The sequence below is a fragment of the Dicentrarchus labrax genome, unplaced genomic scaffold (genome assembly GCF_905237075.1).
Source record: "Dicentrarchus labrax unplaced genomic scaffold, dlabrax2021, whole genome shotgun sequence".
Lineage (NCBI taxonomy): Eukaryota > Metazoa > Chordata > Actinopteri > Moronidae > Dicentrarchus > Dicentrarchus labrax.
In genome coordinates, this window is record NW_026136702.1 from 21,532,019 (window position 1) to 21,557,583 (window position 25,565).

At 40.3% G+C, this 25,565-nt stretch overlaps 1 protein-coding gene across 4 annotated transcripts in view; it reads left to right on the forward strand.

Moving 5' to 3' along the window:
- The window catches only part of atrnl1a (attractin-like 1a), a 264,424-nt gene that overhangs the window by 12,608 nt on the left and 226,251 nt on the right, over window positions 1-25,565 (forward strand). For all 4 annotated transcript variants that reach the window (XM_051380119.1, XM_051380103.1, XM_051380110.1 and 1 more), the window contains 3 exons: window positions 20,065-20,148; window positions 22,155-22,268; window positions 23,204-23,332. In XM_051380119.1, coding sequence (XP_051236079.1) covers window positions 20,065-20,148; window positions 22,155-22,268; window positions 23,204-23,332 — 327 coding nt within the window. The remainder of the gene's footprint in view (window positions 1-20,064; window positions 20,149-22,154; window positions 22,269-23,203; window positions 23,333-25,565) is intronic.

Below are 25,565 nucleotides of genomic sequence, written 5' to 3' on the forward strand. Positions count from 1 at the left end.
TCTGTCTCATAATAATGATGTCACAACCTCTCTGTCATGCCCCACGCAGGCTCAGTGGATCAATAGTCATTTGGCCGTGTGTGTACAGTCTATACAACCCATCAGACACACTCACCATTTACCTCTTTTGTCAGTAATCAGATTAGTGTTTGTGGTAAAGTCTAGTGTCCCTCCATCACAGGATAATTAGACAAGTGTTGACAGAAAATGCCTTCCATTAGAATATAACAGAGGACAAAGTTGGCTCATTAGCCTGGCTTTTTGTTGAAGACCCTGTGCATGTCAAGCTTAATATTACTTTACTGGTACAGGATTTCTGGCTGAATATCAGGTTATAAGTGTTTGTATTTATATAACCCCTGAAATGATGGCTATGATAGCGCTTGTTTTTAAAACATTGATTTTTCTCTAGAACTGAACAATGATGTGAATGTTGTCTAGGAACTGTTTTTACAGTTGGACTGAAACTTGATAGATTTTCAGTCTGTGTTTGTTTCCAATAAAGAAAATAATAAACAGCAAAGACTGTTTAGGAAATCTGTGTCAACTATTTCTTTATTTGTTTTTTAAGACATGTTTGTCATGAATATCTAGAATCTGAATAAGTCGTCTGTTAGCTCATCTGCTACTTTCAAACTCTCGACATGACAATGATAATTGATAATTGATTCAATTCCATACTAATTCAATGTAGATTATTGTTTTGCTGTGACAGGAAATGATTTAAGTCTTGTGCCATAGACCTCAGACAAACTGCAACTTTTGAATACCACTGCTAGTTTTTTATGTTTTATGTCCAGTGTGTCACATTTAGGAGGATCTATTTGCTGAAATGAAATACGATATTTTTAATTAGTGTATAATCCCCTGAAAATAAGAACTGTTGGGTTTCTGTTTTATCTACAAAGGGAGCGGGTCCTCTTCTATGGAGTCTGCCATGTTTCTACAGTAGCCCAGAATGGACAAACCAAACATTGGTACCAGATAGGGCCTTTTTCCTACACGCTTAGAAGGGGAGGGTGAGACGAACTGGTTGCAACCACACCGCTAGATGCCACTAGATCCTACTCACTGGTCCTTTAAAAATCAAGCAAATTTAGTCTGAATAGTGACTCCTAACAACACTTAATGGTGTCACTCATCCAGTGTGAACTAGAGGTCTTCACAGGTCCACTCAGTTATAGTAACCCAGTAGCCAGGAACAAATTATGTTCTGTCTAATCAGGTTGGATAGGGTCCAAACTAATAACCGAGTGGATAACTGAGGAATATCTATCAAATCTGATCTTGTGCTGCATATCAGCATCATCATCATCATCATCATCATCATCATCATCATCATCATCATTATTCCATCACAGATGGAAAATGTGCTCTTTACAACCAGGACTGCTAGTTAATTGGTAGATCATCATACTGTACTGCTGTTCTCTTTCTCTTACTCTCTCTTCATGTTGCTTGCTGTTGGGTTTAATTACCATCTGGATTAATTTGGACTGAGTGTTCTTGGGTCCCTTTCCGACCTGGTGTCTTTTTTGAGAATTAATTTATGTAAGTCAAGTTTGGCTTTTCGAATGGCCTGTTTCAGATTGGGTCCAAAATCAAGTGTGAGCACAGTACATGCTCAGAACCTGATTAGGATCAGTATTGGGGAATAGCCTATGTGTTGGAGGTGTGAGGTTCAAAGTTTGATGTTCTGTGTGCAACTTTTCATCTGCCAATTCACTTATAAACCCAGTGACTAATCCATAACAAGCTACTGCCAGTTTCTGTCACTGTAGACCTCTTGTGGCTACATCATGATACAAGCCACATAAGCGTTTCTTTGCTAGAAGGTTTTTATGGTGGCAAGAAATCGCAAAACAGCCAAGTGCAACATCCAAATTGCAGAAGCTGCAGTTTGTAGATAAAGGTAAAATGTGTGACAAAACAACATTATAATGAAGTGCTAGTGCTGCAAAGATGCCATGGCCTACACATTTTGTTCTCCAGATGTAAGAAAACATATTTGTTTGGTACAGACCTCAACAAATGTCACAGCATCATGATTTTAATTATTTTTGTCAGTCGAAATGAACACTGGCGCAAAAATGATCTTTCCTACTAATCACGAATCATATTGCAATCGTAATATCTGTCAAAATAGTTGCAATGTGATATTTTACCATGTCGTGCAGCCCTAATGTGTCTGTGTGTGTGTGTATGTGTGTGTGTGTGTGTGTGGTCAGGTTTGGATTGCTGACTGTGTGTAGATGATCCTCAGGGTGTCTGCTGAGGCCAGAGTTATTTTCCTGGCAGGGAGCATCTCTTTGAATTCAGACCTTCCCTCTGTCCTCTCTGCTTCTTTCACTCTTCCTCCTCTCATCTCGTCATCTGTACTCACTTCATGTCTCTCTGTCTCTCCCACTAGATACATAAACACACTCACAAAGACACACACACACACACACACTTTTCCTGCAGTCCGCCCATAGAAAGACGTATTCCCCCCTCGCTTCCAAACTGTGTTTGCTCAAATGATTTCATCACTAAAGCATGTGCTAGCACTGCTTCCCTCTGTGCCTGTGCGTTTCTTCTGTGTTTTTATGCGTGTGTTTGTGTCTCTTTCTCTACACGTGGTGGGTGGTTGTGTTTACAGCGAGTGCAGACCCTGGATTATTTGTGCTCATGTTTGGTTGTTTGCCCATGTTCTCTTGTAACTCTCAGTCCATTTTGATTTTGTTTTCCTTTTTCTGCCTCTGACGTGATGTTCAGGCAGCTCGCTCAGGCAAGGAGTGTGTGTGCATGTGTGTGACAGAGAGGGGGCGGGGTTGGAGAGAGAGAGAATGTGATAGCCATAAACACATGCACATACACCAGGTGAATACACACACTTTGCCCGAGGGTGAGCAGTCATTTTGTCTTTTCCAGTCACTTTCTGCCAGGTGGCGTGGTCAGAGATTCATGTTTGTTACAGCTGTGCTCTGTATCACCCGAGGCTGTTATTGTGCTTGGCAGCTTCTTTACACCTGTCTTTCGGTACTTGCTAGAAACTAGGAGATATCAGCACTTTCTGTGAAAAGCCTAAAAGCTTACAACTTATCTGTAATGTTTCTGATATTCAGAGGAAATTTAAATGTGATTTACACACTTTTATGTATGCTTAGCCACGTACATCTCTGTCAGCCAGATAAGATGTGTATTGGTTTGTCAGTCAAAAACACAACATTACAGTGCATAAATTCATTTGTCTAATGTAGTTTCAATAATTCAACCTCCCCAGTTGAAAGAGGAGTTAAATGTCAGTAAAAATGAAAGTAAATTCCAAAAATTATCAATAGTTCCTCAATACTATGGCCTTTTTTGGGCATTTTGCCTATAATGAACAGCTTACAGTGTCCCACAGTATATGCAGGAACAAAAGGGGGTGCAACATGCAACATAGGTCTCCTGCCAGAATTGAAAGCAGGGATATCATGTCTTGCCTGATCTGCATCTTAACCACTAAACCAGGGTTAGGCAACCTGCAGCTCCGGAGCCACATGCTGCTCTTTAGCCCCTCTCCATTAGCTCCCTGGCACATGACATTGACATCATGTGTTGTGTCGGGACCTGGCACCTTTCCCTCTATATTTTGCTGAACCTCAACAGCGGTGGCTACTAGTCTTGAGTCTCTGAAGAAATCAGAAGAAAAGTCTTATAGAATTGAATAGTGTGTGGACAGATTTGTTTGCTGGTTCACTAGTATTCTTGATCCGCGGAGAGGCTGAAATATGTTTTGGTGAAGCTGTGATAGGAAACCCCTGATGGAGTCTAGATACTGGTGGTGGTGATGAAGGAATCAAGAGAGTGCTGAAGATCTGGATGTGATGAGGAGTGGACTTCTAATGAGCTCAACCTGGGCACTGGATATGATGAACTGGAGGTGAATGGGGTGAAGGAGGGTCGCAACGATTTCACACTGAAATTACAGCTGAAAGCAGCAGAGAGGAGAACAGACTTAAAGTTTGACAGCAGCAACATCACAGGAGGTTGTGTGTTGGAAATGCTCACAATCATCTGAATAAAAAGGAGAGTGAGAGAACTGAATGAATGAGGCACGATGAGAAGGTCTTACTGCTTGAACTTACACTGAGCTTCATTAGTTACATATGCATTTGAATAAAATATAATTTCTTTTCCCACTGGATTGGAAATTCCTTCTCTTGGTGTTTGTTTGCTTTGTTCCTACCTCCTTTACATGCAGCGATGTGATTGTTGGAGTGTTTTTGGGATAAATCAGAAACAGCGCAGTGGAATTGTAATAGTCTTGCTAAGGTTAGCGCTGTAGAAAGAAAAATAGTTAAACAAATTAACATTATACTAGAAGCTCGTATTCTTAGCAAACATTAACAGATAATGTAGGAAACTAAATGTTGTTAGGGTGTGCTATAGGGTGACTTTGTGCTATAACTTCTGATATTTCATATATTGTGGAGAATTGTGTGAAATGCAATGAATAATTCCTAAATTTTCTGGGGGAGGACAGAGAATAAGGACACCCACACCCTTTTTCTCGGGAGTTACTAGCATCTCCACCATTTGAAAGTTCATTTGGGCTATGTGTGTAGAGTAGTGCACCAAATCCTACAAATGCATACAAATACTGTAGGTACAAAATGCTGTGAGTCAGTTAAAAAAAAGCTAAAAAGCCTACAGTATGGTCGCTTCCTTACACCAAACACACAAGAGGGACATCGGAGATGGAAAGTGTGGCTTTGCTCTCCCCCAAAAGATTTGTTTTCACATCTAAACTTTCGCTTAAATTGAACTTTGACCCCAAATACGCTGACCTCTGCAATGCACATTCAGTGGCATCCCAGACCTTTACAGGAAACAGTTAGGATGATGCCAATTTCAGTTCAGTTCAGGTTTCAGTCACAAGCATGGCAGAAAATAGGATAGAAATGGCAAGTTTGAAATTACTGCAGTGACTTATGATGAGTCTGTAGCATCCTGGTCAACTGCTTTGGAAGACGAGTAATGCTTTACATAATGCTCTTCATTATACGCTCTATCAACTTACAATGCAAAGACGCACTAGTCATGTTCTTATTGGTAAAGCTCTACCTTCTCACGTGACAACTGATTTGACAAGTTCAATTCTCATCATGTTAATACTTTCTATGAACTGTAATGTATCGCCGTTCAACCAATGCCTCCTCTGCCATTCCTGATATTGTTTATAATCATTTAGATTGAACTGCTTTATTATTTCTAGCCTGTGTTTCTGCTCTATATCATGGTATGTGTTACTGTGAGAGGTTGGATGTATGAGACAGTGTGTGCTGGAGTTTATTCAGGGCTTTGCAAGCCTATGTTGGGTGTGGTGTAGGGGTTGTGTGTGTGTGCTTACACAGTACAGGAAACCATCATAATATGACTGAGAGGCTGACAACATGGGATAGTGATTTCAGTCGGCATGGCAACGCTTTACCGCCCTGTAACACACAATAGTGTTTTAATGCAGACCACATGTGATGGGGCTCACCATAGGGGTGGACACGCACTTAGAAACACACACACACACACACACACACACACCTCTGCTGGCTGCCGGACACAGGGTATAATCAGCCTGTGGCCCGGCTGGGCTGGGTGCAAACTCTGTAATAATACAGGGGCCTGTTGTCAGACTGTAATAAAGGCTCTATTTCTGCACACAATCACATACACAGTGTAAGTGGAAATACAATTACTGTTGAGCTGTGTCAGGACAAAATAGACGGAATATCTTCTTTCACCAAATGAAAAATAACGCACATGTTGACTGACTTCATCAACTTGGGTTCCAATACCAGGATCTACGTATTTCTTTAACAAACCTGAACAGCCTTTCTAAAAGCTGTATTTCCTTATTGTAGGCCTGTTTGTGAAGGAGTCCCTAAACCCAACATCTTGGAAGCCAAAATATCTCAAGGACACCATGTTGGGGATTTAATCAGCAGCGGAAGATCTACTGGTGTTAAAAAAATACTACAGGCCTCAGGCAAAATCCTGACAGAAGCATGCCTTCAACCTCACAGGAGTGCCCCACACATTGTATTGGGCACGGGTACTATCGGGAGGATTTTGGCCCATACAATGACTTGCCAATGAGTTAATAATGTCCTCATTGCTCAGTATTGCTGCCACAAGGTTCCGAGCTGACTGACTCATTCTCACTTCTTGCAGCAGCAAAATACAAGATGGCAGCAGTGCCTTGATGACGTCAGTCAAGTTTCATTCCATATATTCAAAGATTCATTCAATGTATTCAAAGATTAATTTCCTGAACGGCATTTATATATATATAAAAAAAACAAAAAAACTTCCCTCTCACCCTCTTGGGGTGGTATCTGTGTGTCATCCTCAAGCTCGGGTCCTCTACCGGAGGCCTGGGAGTTTGAGGGTTCTGCGCAGTATCTTAGCTGTTCCTAGGACTGCGCTCTTCTGGACTGAGGCTTCTGATGTTGTTCCTGGGATCTGTTGGAGCCACTCCCCCAGTTTGGGGGTCACTGCCCCGAGTGCTCCTACTACTACGGGATCACGCTCACCTTGACCTTCCACATCTGCTCCAGCTGTTCCGTCAACCCTTGGTACTTTTCAACCTTTTCATGTTCCTTCTTTCTGATGTTGGCGTCTGCTGGTATGGCCACATCTATCTCCACCGCTTTCTTCTGCTCCTTGTCTACCAACACTATGTCCGGTTGGTTGGCCAGGACCTGTTTGTCAGTCTGGAAGCTGAAGTCCCACAGCACCTTGGCCCTGTTGTTCTCAGCCACCTTCTGTGGTGCGGCCCATTGGGATTTGGGTACTTCTATTCCATACTGGGTACAGATGTTCCTGTACACTATTCCAGCCACTTGGTTGGGTCTCTCCATGTACGCTGAACCGGCTAGCATCTTACACCCTGCTATGCTATGCATGATGTGCTGGACTGTCTCAGGGGCATCTTTGCATAGTCTGCACCTTGGGTCAGATCTACTCTTGTAGATCTTGGCCTCTATGGCTCTTGTACCTAGGGCCTGTTCTTGTGCTGCCATGATCAGTGCCTCTGTGCTGTCTCTGAGTCCAGCCTTTTCCAGCCATTGGTAGGTCTTCTCGATATCAGCCACTTCTTCAATTTGGCGGTGGTACATACCATGTAGGGGCTTGTCCCTCCAGGTTGTCTGCTACTCTTCCTCCGCACTCTTATCGGGTTTTTGTTGCCTGAGACAAGGGCGGAATATATATATATATATATATATATAGTTTTATTTATATATATATACATATATAGCAGCAGCTGATTATGGAAGAAGTAAACAGTTGGCCTTCACAGTTGAAGAGGTTCCGTTATATCCCGCTAAATGGGACAGCTGTGTCATCTGCTGTAAATTTGTACCAGCATTGGGTAGTAATTGCAAATAATAAAATGTCATCAGTGCATATCTGCATGTCGAAGCACAGAGCCTCCTATACGCATGTCATATGACGCACATGGTTAAGGTTATAGAACGCACCGTTGACTGTCTGAAACAGGAAATAAACAACAGTCTGCTTCCCCCTTTTGCTTCCATGATAATTAATACAGCTGCTCATTTGAATGTAAAGATATGGGGTACTTGCTTAAACAACTGACGCTGTCATTTTTCTCAAAAGGGCAGTCTTTATACAGCCACAGCTGAATTCAGCTGAAACTGAATTTTATCAGATGATGACTTTTCATTGGAGGACGTTTTGGTTGGTTAAGTTCTTATTCAGAGACTTGCTTTCACCTGGAGGTAACAGTCCACAAGTATGTGGGCAGAAATTAAATGCATCAGTGCTATTGATGAGTACCTGATCAAGTTAGGAAACTAAAACCTAAAGTTAACTAAAGATCATGATTCGCAATCCCGACTACCTGGGATATACTCTCTGAGGACAGGTGCAGTGTTAGTATAATCTGTAGCTATGTGAATTTACCCCCTGTGACATTTTAAGTTTCCACTGGGTTAATAGACTTTAGAGCAGCGGTTAATAGACTTTCTCATAAATTCTGTTAACCTTTAGAGTCTAGAGAGTCATAAGGGGACGGGTCTTTATTCTCAGGTCAAACCTTAAGGACTGACAACGTTCCGCAGAGGTACCAGAGGAACATGAGGCTCTGTTTGCTCAAACATGAGAGGATGAATATTTGAATATGACTTTCACATCCCGCTGAGGCAGATGGGTAAAGCAAAGTCACCTCATGTGTATGGATGTGTGCATCGATACGCAGTCCGCTGTGTGATTATGTGTGATAGTAGAGGAGTATGGAGGGTTATGTCTTCTCTTCTTCCCTCTTTCCCCCTCTCCATTTCTTTTCTCATGTGTTTTTTTTTTTTGTTATTTTCCTTTCCTTGTTTCTTCCCTCCTTTCCTCTTCATCAGTTTCTCTTTCTCTTTCTTTCCCCCCTTTCCCTTTTCTTTTTTTAAGTTTTTTTTGTTCCTTTCCTTTTCTCATTCTTCTTTTTAATTTTCTTCCCTACTTTCTTCCATGCTTTTTTATCTTGTCTCATTTTCTATATTATTCCGTCTTCCTGTATTTCCTCTTCTTTTGTCTCCCTTTCTTTCCTTTTGCATCTCTGCTTTTCTATCTTCTACTCTGTTTTTCTTTCCCCCTGCTCTCCCTTTCTCTTTCTTCTACTATTCTCTAATTTTCCCCTCTTCACTTCTTCCTTTATTTCTTCTTGTTTTCTCAGCTCTCTTTCAGTTGACTCGGTTCCATTTAAATGTGCCATGTTCCTATTAGCTTTGCTCTGACCTTATTTGAGGTACAGGATCCATATGAAGTGCGTGTGTGTAGGTGTGTGTGTGTGTGTGTGCGTGTGCCAGAGAGAGAGAGAGAGAGAGAGAGAGAGAGAGAGAGAGAGAGAGAGATTGGGGGAGGGGTGGCTTGCGATGAATGATGCGCCGGTGTGAAAGCTGTTGGACCATGACTATACCGTAGGTGATAGAGACTCAGTAACATCAATCATACACACTCACACACACACACACACACACACACACACTCCTAGACACACAGACACACAGACACACACACTCTCACTCTCTGCCCTCGTTATTCCCAGTAGAAGGGCTTTTCTTGATTTTTAATAAAGGATATCTGCAGAGAAGGTCAAGGTTATTCAATTGTTGGTCATTCATCTCCTCTTTTCGCCCTCCTTTGACGTACACACACACACGGATGAACACACACATGTACACACACACACACACACCACACAGATCTCTCAATCTTCACTACTATTGGCCCCAGCTTGGGGACCCCTGCACCTTGTGTGTGTGTGCATGCTCGTCGGTGTGAACAATGCAGCCGTCATCTTTAGGTTGTCTGGTTATCCATCACTGGCTTTATGTAGCTCTGCTGCTATCTTCAGTGTATTTCATCCACTGTGAGAGTTTTGCACAGCGTTCAAGAGGTGTCAAAGATAATATTACCCACTGTTTTATCAGAAGACTGTTTGAACTTAATACAAGCTTAAATGCTGTGGAAATTGGAAACTGGATGTACTGCCAATGGTTAGATAATATCACTAGTGTACATGTGAAATAATGTATGTTGGATTCTTGTAAAAAGCAGCAGTGGCAGGACGGAGTCAGTGTATAAAGCTCTGAGGTTATTGTGGAGAACATTGTTAATCTGTTTCCTCTGGGGATGTCAGATAGAGATTTGTGAGAACTACAGATTACTGAAAAATGCACTGAATTACAAGAGACCGAATATTTGAAATTTCATCTGCCTTTGTGTCCTATCATTGTGTGCCAGGCATGGGATGATACACTCAGACCACTGCATGATGATATTGTACAATCTTACACACAAATTCAGTTCACAGTAGAGTATATACATTGAGATTAAGTACTGAAGTGAGAAAAGAACTTCCAGGGTGTTCAAGTAAATCTCATTCAAGATTCTGACAATTTACTAACAATTCAAACCTCCAACACTCAGAGAATCAGATCTTTTTAGGACGTTGCCAACACATTCTCCTTTCCAACTCATTAAATACTACCACCTGGCCACTGGCCGCAGGGCTTAGCAGGTAAGTTAGACTTGAAACAGTGGCATTTTGGGTAGGTTTAGGCACAAAAACTACCTGGTAAGTAATAGGAAGTACATTTATCTTAAAATGTCATAGTAAAGTACAGACTGATAACTGAAATCCTCAGTACGAGAAGGTATTGAGCAAAGGCGTGGACTTGAGTCACATTACTTTGACTCAAGTCAGATTCGAGTCACAAATTTCATGATTTTAGGCTTGATAAAATCAAAAAAGGTTTGCAACTCGACTTTGACTACGACATTAGTGACTCAACTTCACTTGAACTTGAGCCTTTTGACTTTAAAATACTTGATACCTTGCCCCAAACCCAAAGATTAAAAAGTGTGCCATGAATCAATTACTTTCCCTTGATGCCCTGAATCAACTTGCGCTATTAATTTCCAGCAAGTCGACACTTAATTCCCCAGATCCACTTTTTTTGAACCAATAAAACAGCATCCAAGTTTCAGCAGAGAACCATGAAGAGTTTACGTTATAAGTTTAAATTTTTTTTTTACCAAAGATCATTTTATTTAGTTTGTTCTGGCATTTCAGTGCGTGCTCATTGTGACTTGAATTGGAACTTGATTTGACTTGCAAAATAGTTACTTGGTCCCACCTCATTTGTATTGAGTTACAAATGACTTGGGTACAATTGCAAAGCAGCAAGGCCATCAGGCTTAACAATAACCAATGCAACCTGCGGGTGAGTCAGTGGTTTGAGGAGAGAGCTATGCTGCTGTCCAGTAAAGACCATGTATCTCCAAATTTGATTGGTTTTCATTTTTTGTTTGATTATGGGTTTAAAAATGTCTGCTATTTCTTAAACTAAGTCATGAAGGTTGGAATAGATATCCATGATGCCCAGCGGATGAACCCATAGTGACTTTGGTAATCCCCTGGTTTTCTGGCAGTTTTCACTTATCCTGTGAAATATGTATTGTTATCAGTTGTCGCACAATTTTACACAGACATTGGTAATCCCCAGAGAATGTATCCTAATAACTATTTTGATCCTCTGACTTTTTCTCGCACACATCATGATGTTGACATTTGTGTTTTTTAAGGAAATGCCTATTGGATGGATTACCATGGAATCCAGTCAGACATTCGTGTTCCCCGCAGGATGAAAATACGTTAGGAGGTTACATATTTATTTTGCATTAAATATGTCTGCTAGGTACTGGTGGCTCTGCTCTGCACTGCACTTACTACTCTGGTAGTGATGTTACCTCAGAAAAATGAACTTTAGCTCAAATCCCACTGTGCCAGGGTGTTAAATTTCTTCCACTTTACTATTTACAGCTCCTCAAGCAAACTTAATACATGTACAGAATTAAAATTAGGACCTATTTATTAATTCACAGTTTAACAGGAGAGTCATGTCTCTCAGCTGAACAAAGTGAAACCTTTGATCAACCACTTTCTTTGTACATATTTTTTTCCTAGTATTGAATAGATTTATGGTGAAGAAATGTAAGAGCTGTGGCATGCAGCAGAAGTCCAGGATTTGTACACACTTTTTGTACCTTGTTTGATTGAGCTCTTTGATATTGAATGTGATGGCAGATTGATGATAATGGTATCTTTAATTGGGTGTATTAAAGTTCTTCAGAGGGTACATTTAGAAGAGAAGCCAAAGGAAGCAATGTGCCAAGAAAAGAAAACTCTTTTGCAGCCAGATGAAATGATCGGGGGTGGTGAGTGTAGTCAGGCTGAAGCAGCAGACGGTGAGTTTTGTGTCTAGATTTAGATGTAGGGAGGGTTTTGACTGCCCTGAGAGGGAATTCCAGGGTCTTGTGCATTGTTAGGAATTATACAGTTCATTCAAATGAGTCACTGCCATGAGCTACACTTTCTAAATATGGTCATCTAAGATTATATTAAAGTCAAGGAATGTTATTATTCTTGGAGGATGTTCAAGCGTGTGAACTTTTATAAAAAATAAAAAAAATTCAAATGTTTGTGTATCTTTTTAGGTGAGGGAGGAGATTTTTGCAAAGTGAAGTCACTTCTGGACGACTCTCCCTTTTTTAACAGGCTAGTTTATGTAATGTTGAAGAACAGGCATGGAGTGGGAAGGGTTCAGGTTACGATTAAAGGGTTTGGGTATGAAAACCGCCAGTGGAAGTTCCTCACAGTCAAGTTAAACACAAACATGTGTGCGTCTTTCTGTTACTAACAGTGATGTCACTCTCAGCTGACTCAACTCTGTTACTGAAAGTCTTCTTGTGCGTGGTTGTGTGTGGCTGTGGTTGTTTCTGATTATGTGTTTCTCCATGCTGTTGTGCAGTCCGGTGGTTAGTGAATGTCTGTCTTGTTGTAGTGGAGGAGCAGGAGGGAAAAAATCAATACAACAAGGCCTTTTTCATGCATCCTGTAAGACACACTGACCTGTCAGTTCAACCCGTAACGTTTTCTTCTTTTACTTTAGGGGACTGAACGGTCTGTTTAACGTTGGTTGTGTAATCCAGCCAGGGATGGAGACAGTTGGGTTGTAATTTGATTTTGTTACTGTTGCCATTAAAGCCCATTAAATCTTAAATCTGCTGATGCATTAGCTGCGGCAAGGCTGTACAGTGTGACACTATAGAGAGCAGAGGTCCTGCCCCCTTTACTGAGCTAACTTCTAGCGTCTGGCAAAGGGTTAGGGTTAGGATTTATTAAAGCAATTTTTAGACAAGGCAACAAAGGTAATATGTAAAAACAAAAAGATGTCAGCTGGAAATCTAGAAACCAGATGCAGATGTAGCCAACACATATGTCCTCAGTACTGCTAATGCTAATAAAGAATAGTAAATTGTATTACATATGAGAGAATCAAAAGTCATGTATTTATTTTAGAGAGTAAAGATCATGTTCGTTATCAGATACTGTGTCTGTTATACTTCTACCAGTAGTTTTATTTCAAGATTTTATTTGCAGGTGTCTTACTTTCATCATAAAGAAGAGCTTTGTAAGAAAAGCTTTCCATGACTGTTGGAGTAAAATAAGTGTCGGGGAGAGCAGTCATGGTCAACCTTTGAGGGCGGTTGCAGACAAAACGTAACAGGAGATTAGTTGCTTCACTACGTGAGGATATGTGGCTCCATCTCTCTGTCTCACTCTCGCTTATCTATCTATCCTTCTTGCTCTCTTTCCATCCATTTGTCTGTCTATCCTTCGTGCATCTGTCTTCTGTACGCCATCAATTATTCACCCGGAGCAGATGAATATTTCAAACGGTGCCGGACTCTCTTCCTCTATACCTCATCCCCTCGTCCCTGTCTCTGTTTTATCTCTCTGCTCTCTCCGTCTCTTCTTCTACCTCCTCTGTCATCTTCTTCTGCCTTTGTGCCTCCTGTGCCCCTGCCACCATTACCCTCTCACGCTTTTTTCCTCTCTGAATATATATGTGTGTGTGTGTGTGTGTGTGTGTGTGTGTGTGTGTGTGTGTGTGTGTGTGTGTGTGTGTGTGTGTGTGTGTGTTTGTGTGTGGGCACACTGATTGTAGTCCTGTGGAATCTGTAAAAGATGTGACTTTGGCCTCATGCTGTGAACTCCAGACAGTCTGCCGTCTCTGGTCACCATTTCTAACTGATCTGGCTGCAAGCGGTGTGTGTGTGTGTGTGTGTGTGTGTATGTGTGTTGGGCCCCTGTCTGCAAGTATGCACATAAAGTATGTATCTTCTTCCATGTTAGGCTTTTTTGGGAGGATTAATGGGAGAGGCGTTTTGAGTGACGGTTTGTTGGGGCTGTACGACGCCACTCCAGTCAGCTCCTCATTAACTATGAATGGGGTCTACCTTTCACATGTTTTCATAGATGGGCTGAGCCTCCCTGCATAGTCATTCTGCTCTCACTCAGTTTTTCACTTAACCAAGAAATGTGGGACACACCAAGGTTTTGCCCCAATTTTATTCCTTAAACTTGCAAACTTGTGTTGGATATGAGAGAATAAATTACAATATTCAAGTATTCTGCTGATTAACTATTGGATACGAATACTTTCTTTATACTTACCATATTCTTTGTAAGTATTTTTGGAGAGTATTGTTTGCCATTTACAAAATGTTGATTCATTTGGAATAAATAGCACTAAAAACATTCAAAACATCTCTCTAAAAACAGACACTGTGGTTTGCACTGTTACTTCACAGCACAAAGGCTTTGGGTCTGAATTATCCGGAAGGCTGTGGCCTTTCTGAATGTTCTCCCCGTGCCACAATCCAAAGGAATGAAGTTATGTGAGAATAGTTATCTGCCTGGATCTGTCAGCTCTGTAATAGACTGGCAACCTGTACAAGGTGTACCCTGTCTCTCACCCATGCAATGTCCGATGTGACAGGCTCCATTCCCCTGCAGAGGATAGGTGGGGATAGAAAATGGATGAACGGATAATAACTTGGTCCAAGTTATAAATTGAAGAAACATATTTAAGTGTTATATTTCAATAATAACTATGAAATGTACAAAACAACTAGGTATAATTGAGCTTGATTGCAGTCAGTTTTATACTCGTCTTTCATAATGGTGGTGTGCTGTACAGTGGCTATAAAGCGTTCTAGGCTCCAGGAGATGTTGTTGTTGCAGTACTGTGTTGGCCACTTGGACAAATTGGCGGGAAGTCTGACACTTCATGACATATCAAGCTCTAATAATACATAGACGAATGACACTCATTGGCAGGCTAATAACTTTGTGGAGGTTTGTAGCCTGTTAGCTTAGTTAGTTTAAACACTAGCCACTTTAGGTTAGTATGGCCCAGTGACACGTGCAATAGTACAGAACAAAAAATCCTCCTGACTTTAGTTTTTTAGCCTTATTTTTGCTAATTCCCATTTTCAGCTCTAGGCATTGCCATTTCTACTGTCTTATATTGTGCACATATGGCGAGTTGTTACACATGAATGGCATAGAGAAAAAAATTGTCAGGTGACATGGGATAAAGATCCATATATGGAACAGGTTGGGGTGGATGATTGCGTCAAACAAACACAAGACTTTTACCATTTCCCCTTTTCCATGTGAAATCAAAAGTCAACGCTGACTTATTTTAACTTCTCTTGCTTTATTGTATAATATATTTAACTTACTTGTTGTACTTGATGGAACCCTACTCCTACCATTGTACCTACCCCTAATCCTAACCCTTAACCCCCTTTATGTACATAATTTAAGTGGTGTAACATTTAACCCAACCCGTAATGTTTTCTTAAACCTAACCAAGTAGTAATGTTGCCTAAACCTAACCGAACTGTGACCACTCATTCGACTATTGTTACCATAACGACGAAAGGTCACCTGACAAAGGTTTTATCCTTCCCTGCACATACAAAAATCATAGACTGCACCATCTCTAACATGTCATGATATCCCAGTGTCAACTCACACCGTCAAAACAGATTTAGGTGTAGCTGTAGGAAATATATTTTGTTGTCGTTGGTATGCAGCATTCTTAGTGTCCATTATACAGTAATATAGGAAGCCCCATCTAAAGAGACAAACCAGCTCACAGTCTTATAATACATTCTGTATAGAGTAGAGATCAGTGTATGCTATTTAAGCTTAAGGGACGCAACATATGTGCAACAGTTGGTGACTTTTTTTGTTTTGTTTTAGATGAGAACATTGCATTCCATTAATTACCCCTGCTGTCTCCTCCTCTTCACCTTTTAATGTTCTTTGTGAAAGTTTTACAACGTTTCGACTTTGACCTTGTTGGACGTGAAATGCTGTCTTAATTTTGAAAAATGCAAGCATTAATAACGCCACTGCAGTAATAAGACAGGGCAAAAGACAATAGATCTTGTGAATATCATTGGAGAAATCTACAGTATTCATGTATCATCTTCGGCAAGAAACCATAAAAGTGAGTTTTCATCATCGTCATCAATATCATCATCATTTGAGACAGGCATTACAGCATCATGACATGAATATTTGTCTTCTAATCTGGGATTAAAGCCAGAGGATCAAACTGTGATCATCAGGGAGCGATAGGAGAGATAGAGATAGAGATAGAGATAGAGAAATAGATGGATGGAGAGCTAGATAGAACAGGAAGAAGCGAGGGAGATGAGAGGATGAGAACAAAAGGGCCTGATGGCTGTCTGATTCTTTACCTTCTTTCAGTCTCACGTGTCTGTGAGTGTATGCGTATATGTGTGCCGTGTTTGTGTGTTTTATTGGCAGGATTTTAGCATTTACTGTGGCCTGTGTCCGGCTGTGCTGCAATCTGTTTGCCCTCCCTCTTTCTTTCTCATTACAGAGAAGCAGCACATTTTGCCAGACACGCTCTTAATCTCATGCACTGACCGATGGTTTCTGGGTCCCAACTCACCGACTGGTTTGCTCCCTTTTAGGTTCTTCTGCAAATTCTTAAAGAATGATCCTATTATTTTACTTCCTGAGCCAGAGTCAGACAGGGCGGTCAAATGTCGGTTACCCTCCCTCGCACAATCAGTCATTGCCAAGAAAGACTGAGTACATGCTCAACTGTGGTACCGTTAAGGTACTTACAAACAGCGAGCAGTTGCCGCCCCTACATCCATTGTTTACAATGTAAACACAATAGCATGCATGCCACCAAGGTAGGCGTCAGTGGCAAGGATAGAGAGGGCAGCTGCTGCTCTTGTAAACATGGTTTGGATTAGAGTAAGTTTAGTGTATTGTATAGGATCAGCTGTAGCCAATAGCTGAGCTTTGCCCCTCTGCTGCACATATTCAGTACAGAACACCGACGTCAGTGTGCGGCAGGACCATTCACTGGCTTAAAGCACCTTTACAGTAAGTCAAAGTTGAGCCAGAAAGTGTTTTATTTGAATGTTTGCCCTCATTTTCTTGTCCAAATACTAATGCCAGAGTACAGGAGGGACCACAGCACTCAATTTCTTAAAGTCCCCTTTCACTCAAAAAGTGTTTCTTCCTGTTCCTACACTTGGATGTTTGAATGCTGTCTGTGCAGAGTTTGACACTAGAAGGGTGTTTTCACATTCATCTGCTGAAAGTGGAAAGTTTCTCTGTGCTCATTGAAGATCTGATTTTAAGTCTATGAAGATGATTTGTGACATCACAAATTGTCCATCCTGGTCCAGTATGCAACTTATACAAGTGTGACATAAAAACTAGCCACCAAGCCACCAAGGGGTAGTTTTAAGGATTTTAATGTAGAAATTGTACTTTTTTGTGGAAAGAAAAATAGCAGACTATTTGTATCTATGTCTTTATAGATGTCTGAAGGGATCTTTACATTAAATATCCTGTTGCAAAGGAACTGGTGAATATAGCCTACAATATATAGCCACATATCCACCACTCTTGTACCCTTGTACCTAAACCCCAATCTGCTTTGTGTTTCTGCTGCAAGCCGTACTCTTAAATGTAGGTGGGATGTTACCAGGGCTTCGGGACTAACCCCATTCACTTTCAGCAGTTGGGAGGCAATAGAGACTTTTTTGGTACATGAGAAGCTGCAGCATTTATGAACTGACACACCTACACTGTACATTTTCTGCCAGATTGATTAAAATGTAAAAATAACCACTGTGTGACAAACTAAACCAAACTGGACTGCTTGGTGGAAATGGGGCTAATGTTTCAGCAAGAAGAGTATCTCATTTAAGTGTAGCAATGTACTCAAGTTGTGAGTTTTATATATACATATAGATAGAAATGTATAAATTTGATCAAATATTATACTATATTACGGTTTTATTGTAGCTAGTTTTTTTTCTCGCTCCCCGGTGTGGCAGTGTGCCAATGTTACCAGGGAGCCTACAGTGACACTGCAGGCTTAGATAATGAGCATGCACACACACACACACACACACACACACACACACACACACACACACACACAAACACAGTGACATACTGTCTAACTAGAGGCAGGCTGCGATGTCTTCAGTGTTTGTGATGCCAACGTGTTGTGTGTGACATTGTGTGTATTTGTGTGTGTGTGTGTGTGTGTGTGTGTGTGTGTGTGTGTGTGTGTGTGTGTGTGTGTGTGCGTGTGTGTGTGTCTCCATTTTCACCTTTTCCGTCTATGCAGCAACGGAATGAGATTACTTTGATTGACAGGTGTGACCGGGCATACACATCACTCACACCAGCTTTGTGGTTATTACAATTGCCACAGGAATATGTCATGTGGGATCACTATGGCAACAGTAACATGCAGTGTCTTACCTTGACATGAGTGGGATGTCATGTTTTATCTGCTCACAGGAATATTATTATTCTGCCACCAGTGGTGCCTTCATTCAATGCTCAGTGAGACTGAGTCTTGTTATCTCTGCTGACTGAGAACATATATTCATTTATTTGCATATTTCTAATTTAATCCTAATTAATTTATTTCTGCATCTGATATACAGTATAAAGTTGGTTTCAGAAATATTGCAACCTAACATGAAGGAAACACAGTAGGAGATCACATAGTTGTAACTGAAAAGGTTTATTTTTATCAAACTGAAAGAGAAAATAACCTACATTAACCCAAAGCTGAATAATGTAGGGATAGATGTATACTACATCAGTGGTGTCTGTGATGCATGACTGAGGCTGTTCCCCATTTGACCATGCTGGTGAAGGGTGTGTTACACAGGAGCAATGGCAGAGAGATCCACTTAAATGGAGTGCAGGATGCACATGATGCAGCAGGTGTAATGTTGGATCTCCATCGGTTGATAATTAGACGGTAGGTAGTGTGGCTGATGCTGTGGTAACACTACTTGTACAGGAGGATTTTAATAAGGGGAAGTAAAAAATAGTTCAGTATCAGGAAGGGCAACATAATGATAATTAAGTTAAAGTCTCTTAGCATTTTGGGAATGCTAGAGTTAGAGGAGAAGATCAATTTCATCTATATATAAGTAACCATACACACTCATATATTGACTATGTGTTGGATGACAGTAGTTAGTATTCAGGGCAGGTTAAGTTAGCCTGAAGAGTGATGCGAGAAGAGTCGACTGAGCTAGCCTCTCGAATTAATATTCTAAAGAAAAGGGGCTTGGTAAGAGAAGGCCCTGCCATCTACTGATGATTTAGTTATTTATGGAATAGTCAGAAGATCAGCTTTTTTAGATTGTAAAGTTAAAAGTTAAATATTGAAGTCACATTGAGCCTGCGCAGGGAGCAAATGTAATGAAATAAGAACAGGGGCAGCATTTTGTAAGCAGGGGTAAAGTCAAAATTTTTAAGCCTCGATGAGACAAAAGCATGAACATCAGCCTTGGATAATATGGGAGGATTCTCGGCAATGTTTCGTAAGTGGAAATATGCCAGAAAGCCAGGAGAAAGAGAAAGACTTGAATAGTGTAGCAGGTGAGCCACAACTCCCTCTGATGACCCTCCATGCAGATGCTAGGTAGAAGTCTAATTAGCATCATCCATCATCTTTAAAGGAAATCTGGCAATTAGTATTTGATACGGTATTTGGGTTTTCAGAATGACTGAATATGGCTAAGGGAACAGAAAACCCTTAGAAACTGCCCAGTAGGAATGACATACGGTTGAGCTGTTGCACCTTTTTAGCAGCAGTGTGATTTAGTTAATTCAAAGTCTTCTTGATTCTATTTCAGTTTTAAAATGTTTTATCATGTGGCCAATCAAACATTCTAAATTTCATTTGATTTAGTTGTGTTGGAAGAGATGGTTTTCCATCTTTTTCCAGGGATGGAAATTGTTGGAACAAACCTCTGCCTTTAAATATTTCTTTAATAGCCTGAAATGCAAAAGTGTTGACTGCTCTCATAGCCTCCCATTGGCTCTCTGTGCATTTAGCACTGAAGGAAAGCATCATACATGCACAGAGAGCAGAATGTCAGAATGGATCTCTTTGTTTTAGGGGGTCACAAGATTACATTTTAAGAAGCAGCTCTAAATTGTTGCTGTTTTTGGAGCCTGCAACCTCTCAGTTTGATGATTATCCTTTTGTTTTGCTTTGGTTAAACTTATGATTTGAGCCTATCAACTTTTATCTTCATCCCTAAATATCAAAAACTAAACCTCTGTATTTCTTCCTTCAGGTTAACAGACCTGTCGGGCTCTCTCACAGATGGACCAGTAAACTATAAGTACAAGACCAAATGCACTTGGCTAATTGAAGGATAGTAAGTATCAGTGTTTTTCTTCTCCTCCTATCATTTGTCATACTTAGTTCCACTTGGTTAAAAACTGTTTTTTTGTATCTGACTAAATGGCTCCAGATAAAGAGAGCTTTATTACTGTGTGAATAGAAGTAGTTTGTCTTTGAATGTAGTTATTGTGCTCCACAGTTGCTTTTTTGCTCCCATTAACTGCTCAGAGATGCATGCTACACCAACTGATCGCATAGAGTTATACACATGTAATTATTTGTAAAGACCCTCACAGAATGACAACATTAAAAAAACAATACATTGGCTGTTTAGGGTTACTTTGTTCATAACCCATCTATCTTCTGGAATGTTAGATTGATTGATAGATCCCCTTGGAAAATATTGAAGGAATGTTTGGGCTCATTAAAATATTGAAAAGGCCATTATGAATATATTTAGCAAAGTCAAGTCAATTTGATTCAAATACCCCAAAATCCTAAACCAAAAATTCGCCTCAAAGGCCTTAAACTATGGAGCAATTGCCAAGAAATTTAGTGCAGACATACACAACCCTGTGGGGATGAATGACAGATGATTCTCTGACTTTTTGCACTACTGTACCATCAGGTCAGAATCTCCAGTTGTAGTATACAATGGATACACCCTCCACCCACTTTTACACATGCATTTTTCTGAATGCTCTTTTGTATCTTTGCCACTACCAGAAAGATTAATTCTTTTTTTATCTTCTCTATTGCACTGAAAAGTAAAAAAATAAAAAATAAATTGTACTTGCGCAACTAGATCCACTTTACTAATTTGTCATTCTCCTAAGTTACCTTGAGTTTTTTATCTCTCAATTTTCTCTCAAGAGTTCTTCTGTTCGATTTTTCACAGCTTTTACGTGGAAAGACAACAATTGTTACATAGCGTTATTGGAATTTTATTCAAAATACATTCAGATCCTCTTTATTATTAGAGTTTACAGCTGCTTATGATGATGATGATATTTAGATCAGTTGGATATTTCTTCCACAATCACTTGCCACATTGCTGTTGCAGTTGTTAGTGATATGCATGGTCCCCAGAGGATAATTTTTGAAAGCCATGGTTGATTTATTTTTCATGTTCAAGTTAAACTTGACCAGTGGTCCAAAACTTTGGTTCAAAATTGATGATGAAAAAATTGTTACATAAAATTGTTTTTGAACGTTCATAGTCCCCAGTGGATGAATATTGCACTATCCACTGAGCTTTTATCCAGCATCATTATCACATCAAAATCTGTATTTGCACACAAAAAAACATCAAAATCAAATGGGGCCGATTGCAATAAAATTTAATGACTACTTTCATGTGTCCTAGGGGGATACATCCTTGTAGTGTTTCCTCTTGTGCCACTTTAAGCCCCACTACAAGCGAAGCTAAGAATAGCAAAATTATTGGTATGTTACTTGTTTCATCAAACACTGTGGCACTGTGTATTATAACTACATACAAACTAGTATCCTGGTTTTTATCATATTTTGGATATAACATTTACATGGAACATAGTGAAATGTTCATTTATGTAATAAGGATCTAAACACTGAAATGAAAGGGAATAATCTGCTTTATCTGACTATTTAAGTAACTTGAGTTGAGAATTCACCTATGGCAAACAGTGAACTGAAACCTGCCACAGTATACAGATTTCTCAAAACAGAAAAAAGAGCTTATTTCAGAGTTCTGAAACCAGGATACTCTAAATAACCTGATCCTAATTGGGATGTATGCATATAACTGTATGTAAACACACACCAATTGCAGCATATAGGAGACTTTTAGTAAGAAAATGTCACACTTAACTATTTACTTTAGTATAGCAAAAAGGTTTTCTGATGCACTGCGTGAGTCCCTGAAGAGTCTGTGTGTGACCGTAACCACAGACTTTCATAAATTGTGGCAACACCTTTCAAAAGAAACAGTCATATGAAGCATAGGTAATATATTCATCCAATGTATTTTTGTCATATCTTCTCTCTCTCCCTGTCTACCAGTCCTAATGCAGTACTCAGGCTGCGCTTCAATCACTTTGCCACAGAGTGCAGCTGGGACCACATGTACGTCTATGATGGAGACTCCATTTACGCCCCTTTGATTGCTGTGTTCAGGTGAGCCTCTGCTATTCTGAATAGGAGAGCTGTGAGAGGGGGGAAATATGGAAATGACTCAGGTAGCCTTTGGCACAGCTTCAAAAGCTTCAATGAATTTGCTCTTATGCAGTCAAATGACTCCATGTAGGCAAACAATGGGCCTCATAATTACCATCGTACCACAATACAGCAATAACAGAAAGAAAATATTGCTACTCACATTAACCCTGAATACCACTTTTCTGGAGCTTTGTTGCTTATTTTTCTTTTTTCTCCATAAGGCAATTTACAAGCATGTGGGTAGGACTCTTTAGTTTGACAGAAATTCATTAAAAAACAGTAATACCACAATAATTTCTCAACCTCCCACTTTCTACTCTGCTCCAATTGAGGCTTATCTCCTGTTGAGAGTTCAGTTGCTCCCAGGATATGAAGGAGCTAATTTGGCCTATTCCAACCAAGGAAAAATTATCTGGCATTTGAATATAGAAAGCCTAGACTTGTGTATGATTATTACCTACAATAAAAAGGCTTACATTGTTTATTATAAATGGGTGCATACTTGTGTTGAGAAAAAAAGGCTATAGTTGCAGCAGGGAGGAAGCTTTGACTCGGATTCATTATGGGCGAGGGTACATTTGCAGTGCATTTATTAAAAGAGACAGCCAGACCAAATAAGAAACCACCAGCCTCCCACTGAAAAACCTCATCAAACAAATAAAAAACTAAATGCGGTTTGACTCTGCGCTGCAATGTTGTTTTACTTTAAAGCTAATCACTAGTCATATTTTAGTGGGGTCTGCAATTGCTCAAATGGAATCCTTTTTATCTTACAGCTCCAGTGGAGCGAGTCCATAAAATACAGCAGCATTTCAAAATGCTTTTTATTATTATTACTTTCTTGTTGAGAGGGACTTTTTCTGTCTCATTCTCATTCTCCCTCTCTTTCTCAGTGGTCTAGTAGTACCAGAGAGCAGGGGTAACGAGACCGTCCCGGAGGTCGTAACGACATCCGGCTATGCTCTGCTTCACTTCTTCAGCGATGCTGCCTACAACCTGACCGGCTTCAACATCGCCTACTCGTATGTCCAGACGTCAACCCTCCTTCACTCTTTTTCTAATCTCTTTTCCCTTTCTTTCCTCTTTTGTCTGTGTTTCTGTTCCAGGGTCTAAATACACATAGCTGATCATTTAGCAGTTTTATAGAAATTGAGACAATACCTTCTAAGACAACGCCTTCAAAGTCTAAGTCTAGATTTTTGTTTTGGTGCCCATGTTAACAGATTAGAGAACAGAAACACTGCGACACACGTCTCACACATGAGCTAGTTCTAGGCTTTGGTATTCTAAATACTGGCTCTGGCGTGACTTGAGTCACTTACTGAAATTAAGCAAACATGAATGAAATTCGTTGCACCGGTGCTTTTCCTGTCACAAGTCAAAACGTCTTCAAAAAAGTCCAACTGTCAGGTCTGCAAGCTCATATTGAGTGAGTTAATGTTCCTTTTGCTGTAACTTCTATTTGAAATAATCACGTTGCAGCAAATAACAGATGGATTCATTATACCTAAAGAGCAAAATCAAGGGTGAACCTATCATGAACTATCATGGAGTCCCATTTTGAAGGCTTGAGTTTGGCATTATGGTCGTCGCCGTGACAGTTTGTTGGAGCCAGCGGCGGTGACGCCCTTTGAGCTGCGCTCACTGGCAGTTTCCACTTATGTAATACGAACTTATATGTTAGTGAAAAGAATTTAGGCAAGAAATCTTTAATCATATTTTATCAGCACTGCCTAGTTTGACAGTTTGATCTGAGTTTCGTGCGCTGGACGGAGAATGACTTGTCAGTCACAAGGTAGACATGCCTAAAAGCATACCATGCTTTATCGTCTATTTCACTCTAAATTGGGCTATGATTTACAAAATGGACATCATGCTGTATGGAAGAAGACTTGAAACTAGTTATTAAGACCATAAACTCATTAGGATACTGCACTCTGCAGCTAATGAATCAAGTGAGAAGTAGGGTAATTTCTCCATTAGAGTGCATGGTATATGTGTGTTTATGGCTGCCCCCTGCTGGCCATTACATAGAGTACAGGTTTAAGACACTTCGGCTTCACAGACCCAGAAGCTTTGTCCAATATATATACTGTCAGTGAGAGAAATTGGTAGTTTTCATTCCAAAATTAACATTTCATATGACTTTAGCTAAAAATGCCTCATTAGTAGCATCAAGGGAGGCCAGTATATTTATTAAAACTGAAGAGAACTTTTGTCTCCCCCCTCTGGCAGTGACATTAATTACACAAACACAACAATGTCACAGTGTATTATACAGTCAGTGCTCAATATAAAAAAACAAAAACCTCTTCCTCTTCGGGATCCAAGGAAGCAAACAGAAATACTGAGTTTGAAACATACATCGTTGGCCAACGAAATTAAATCCAAGTGAGACCTCTTGCGTCTAATAGACAAGCCTAGTGATTCTCCCACGACTTCCCGTAGACTCGTAGGTCATCCTGGGAGCTGGGCGGGTTGATGGTGGCTCCACGGAGTAATTATTAGAGGATGGAGTTGGAGAATATTCCAGTCCATGAGTGAACTATGGATTACGGACTTTTTGGCTTGTTGCCAGGGGTTGGCCAGCTAATCAACCGTCTCTCTCTAGACTCTTGCGCATGTGAGTAAATGTGGCCCTTTTTTTGGTTAAAACGCTGGCATGGGTTGATCCTACTGACCCACCAATAGATTGTTTCCACGGCAACCATTTTGACGTTCGACACAGGTGTTACCAATCATACTAATTAATTAAGGCTCCGCAGGTCAGAGGCGCTGCTATTGTTCATGCTAACTTAGCTCACTGGAAAGGCTCTGCTAGAGTTACACTAAATCGTAAGTAACGCTAAGTAAGTCCCGTATTTCCAGCTTCAGAAAGCAAAGAGTGAAATAGGAAGTGGGTCTGGAAGAAAATGACAAAAATAACACTTCAAAATAACATTGCTTTGTGAGTTTTGAGCTTAGTTAGTTCGTCTGAGCTGTCAAATACACTAGCTAGCTAAGCGCTAACTTAGAGCTAGCTATCTAACATCTGTACAATTGGTACATGTGTGGCAAACATTTTATGAAGAACACGTTAAAAACTTGTAATACACATTTAGTTGTTTTAAGCTGTGTGGACAAACCCACCAATGTGTGTTTTTTTTCTGGTTAGTATTGGTTGTCAACAGTTGTCAGTGTCATAGAGGCTGCCCTACATGCTAAATAGACTTTTAATGTTTGAATGTTTGTTTTAATTACATAGTGACATCTACC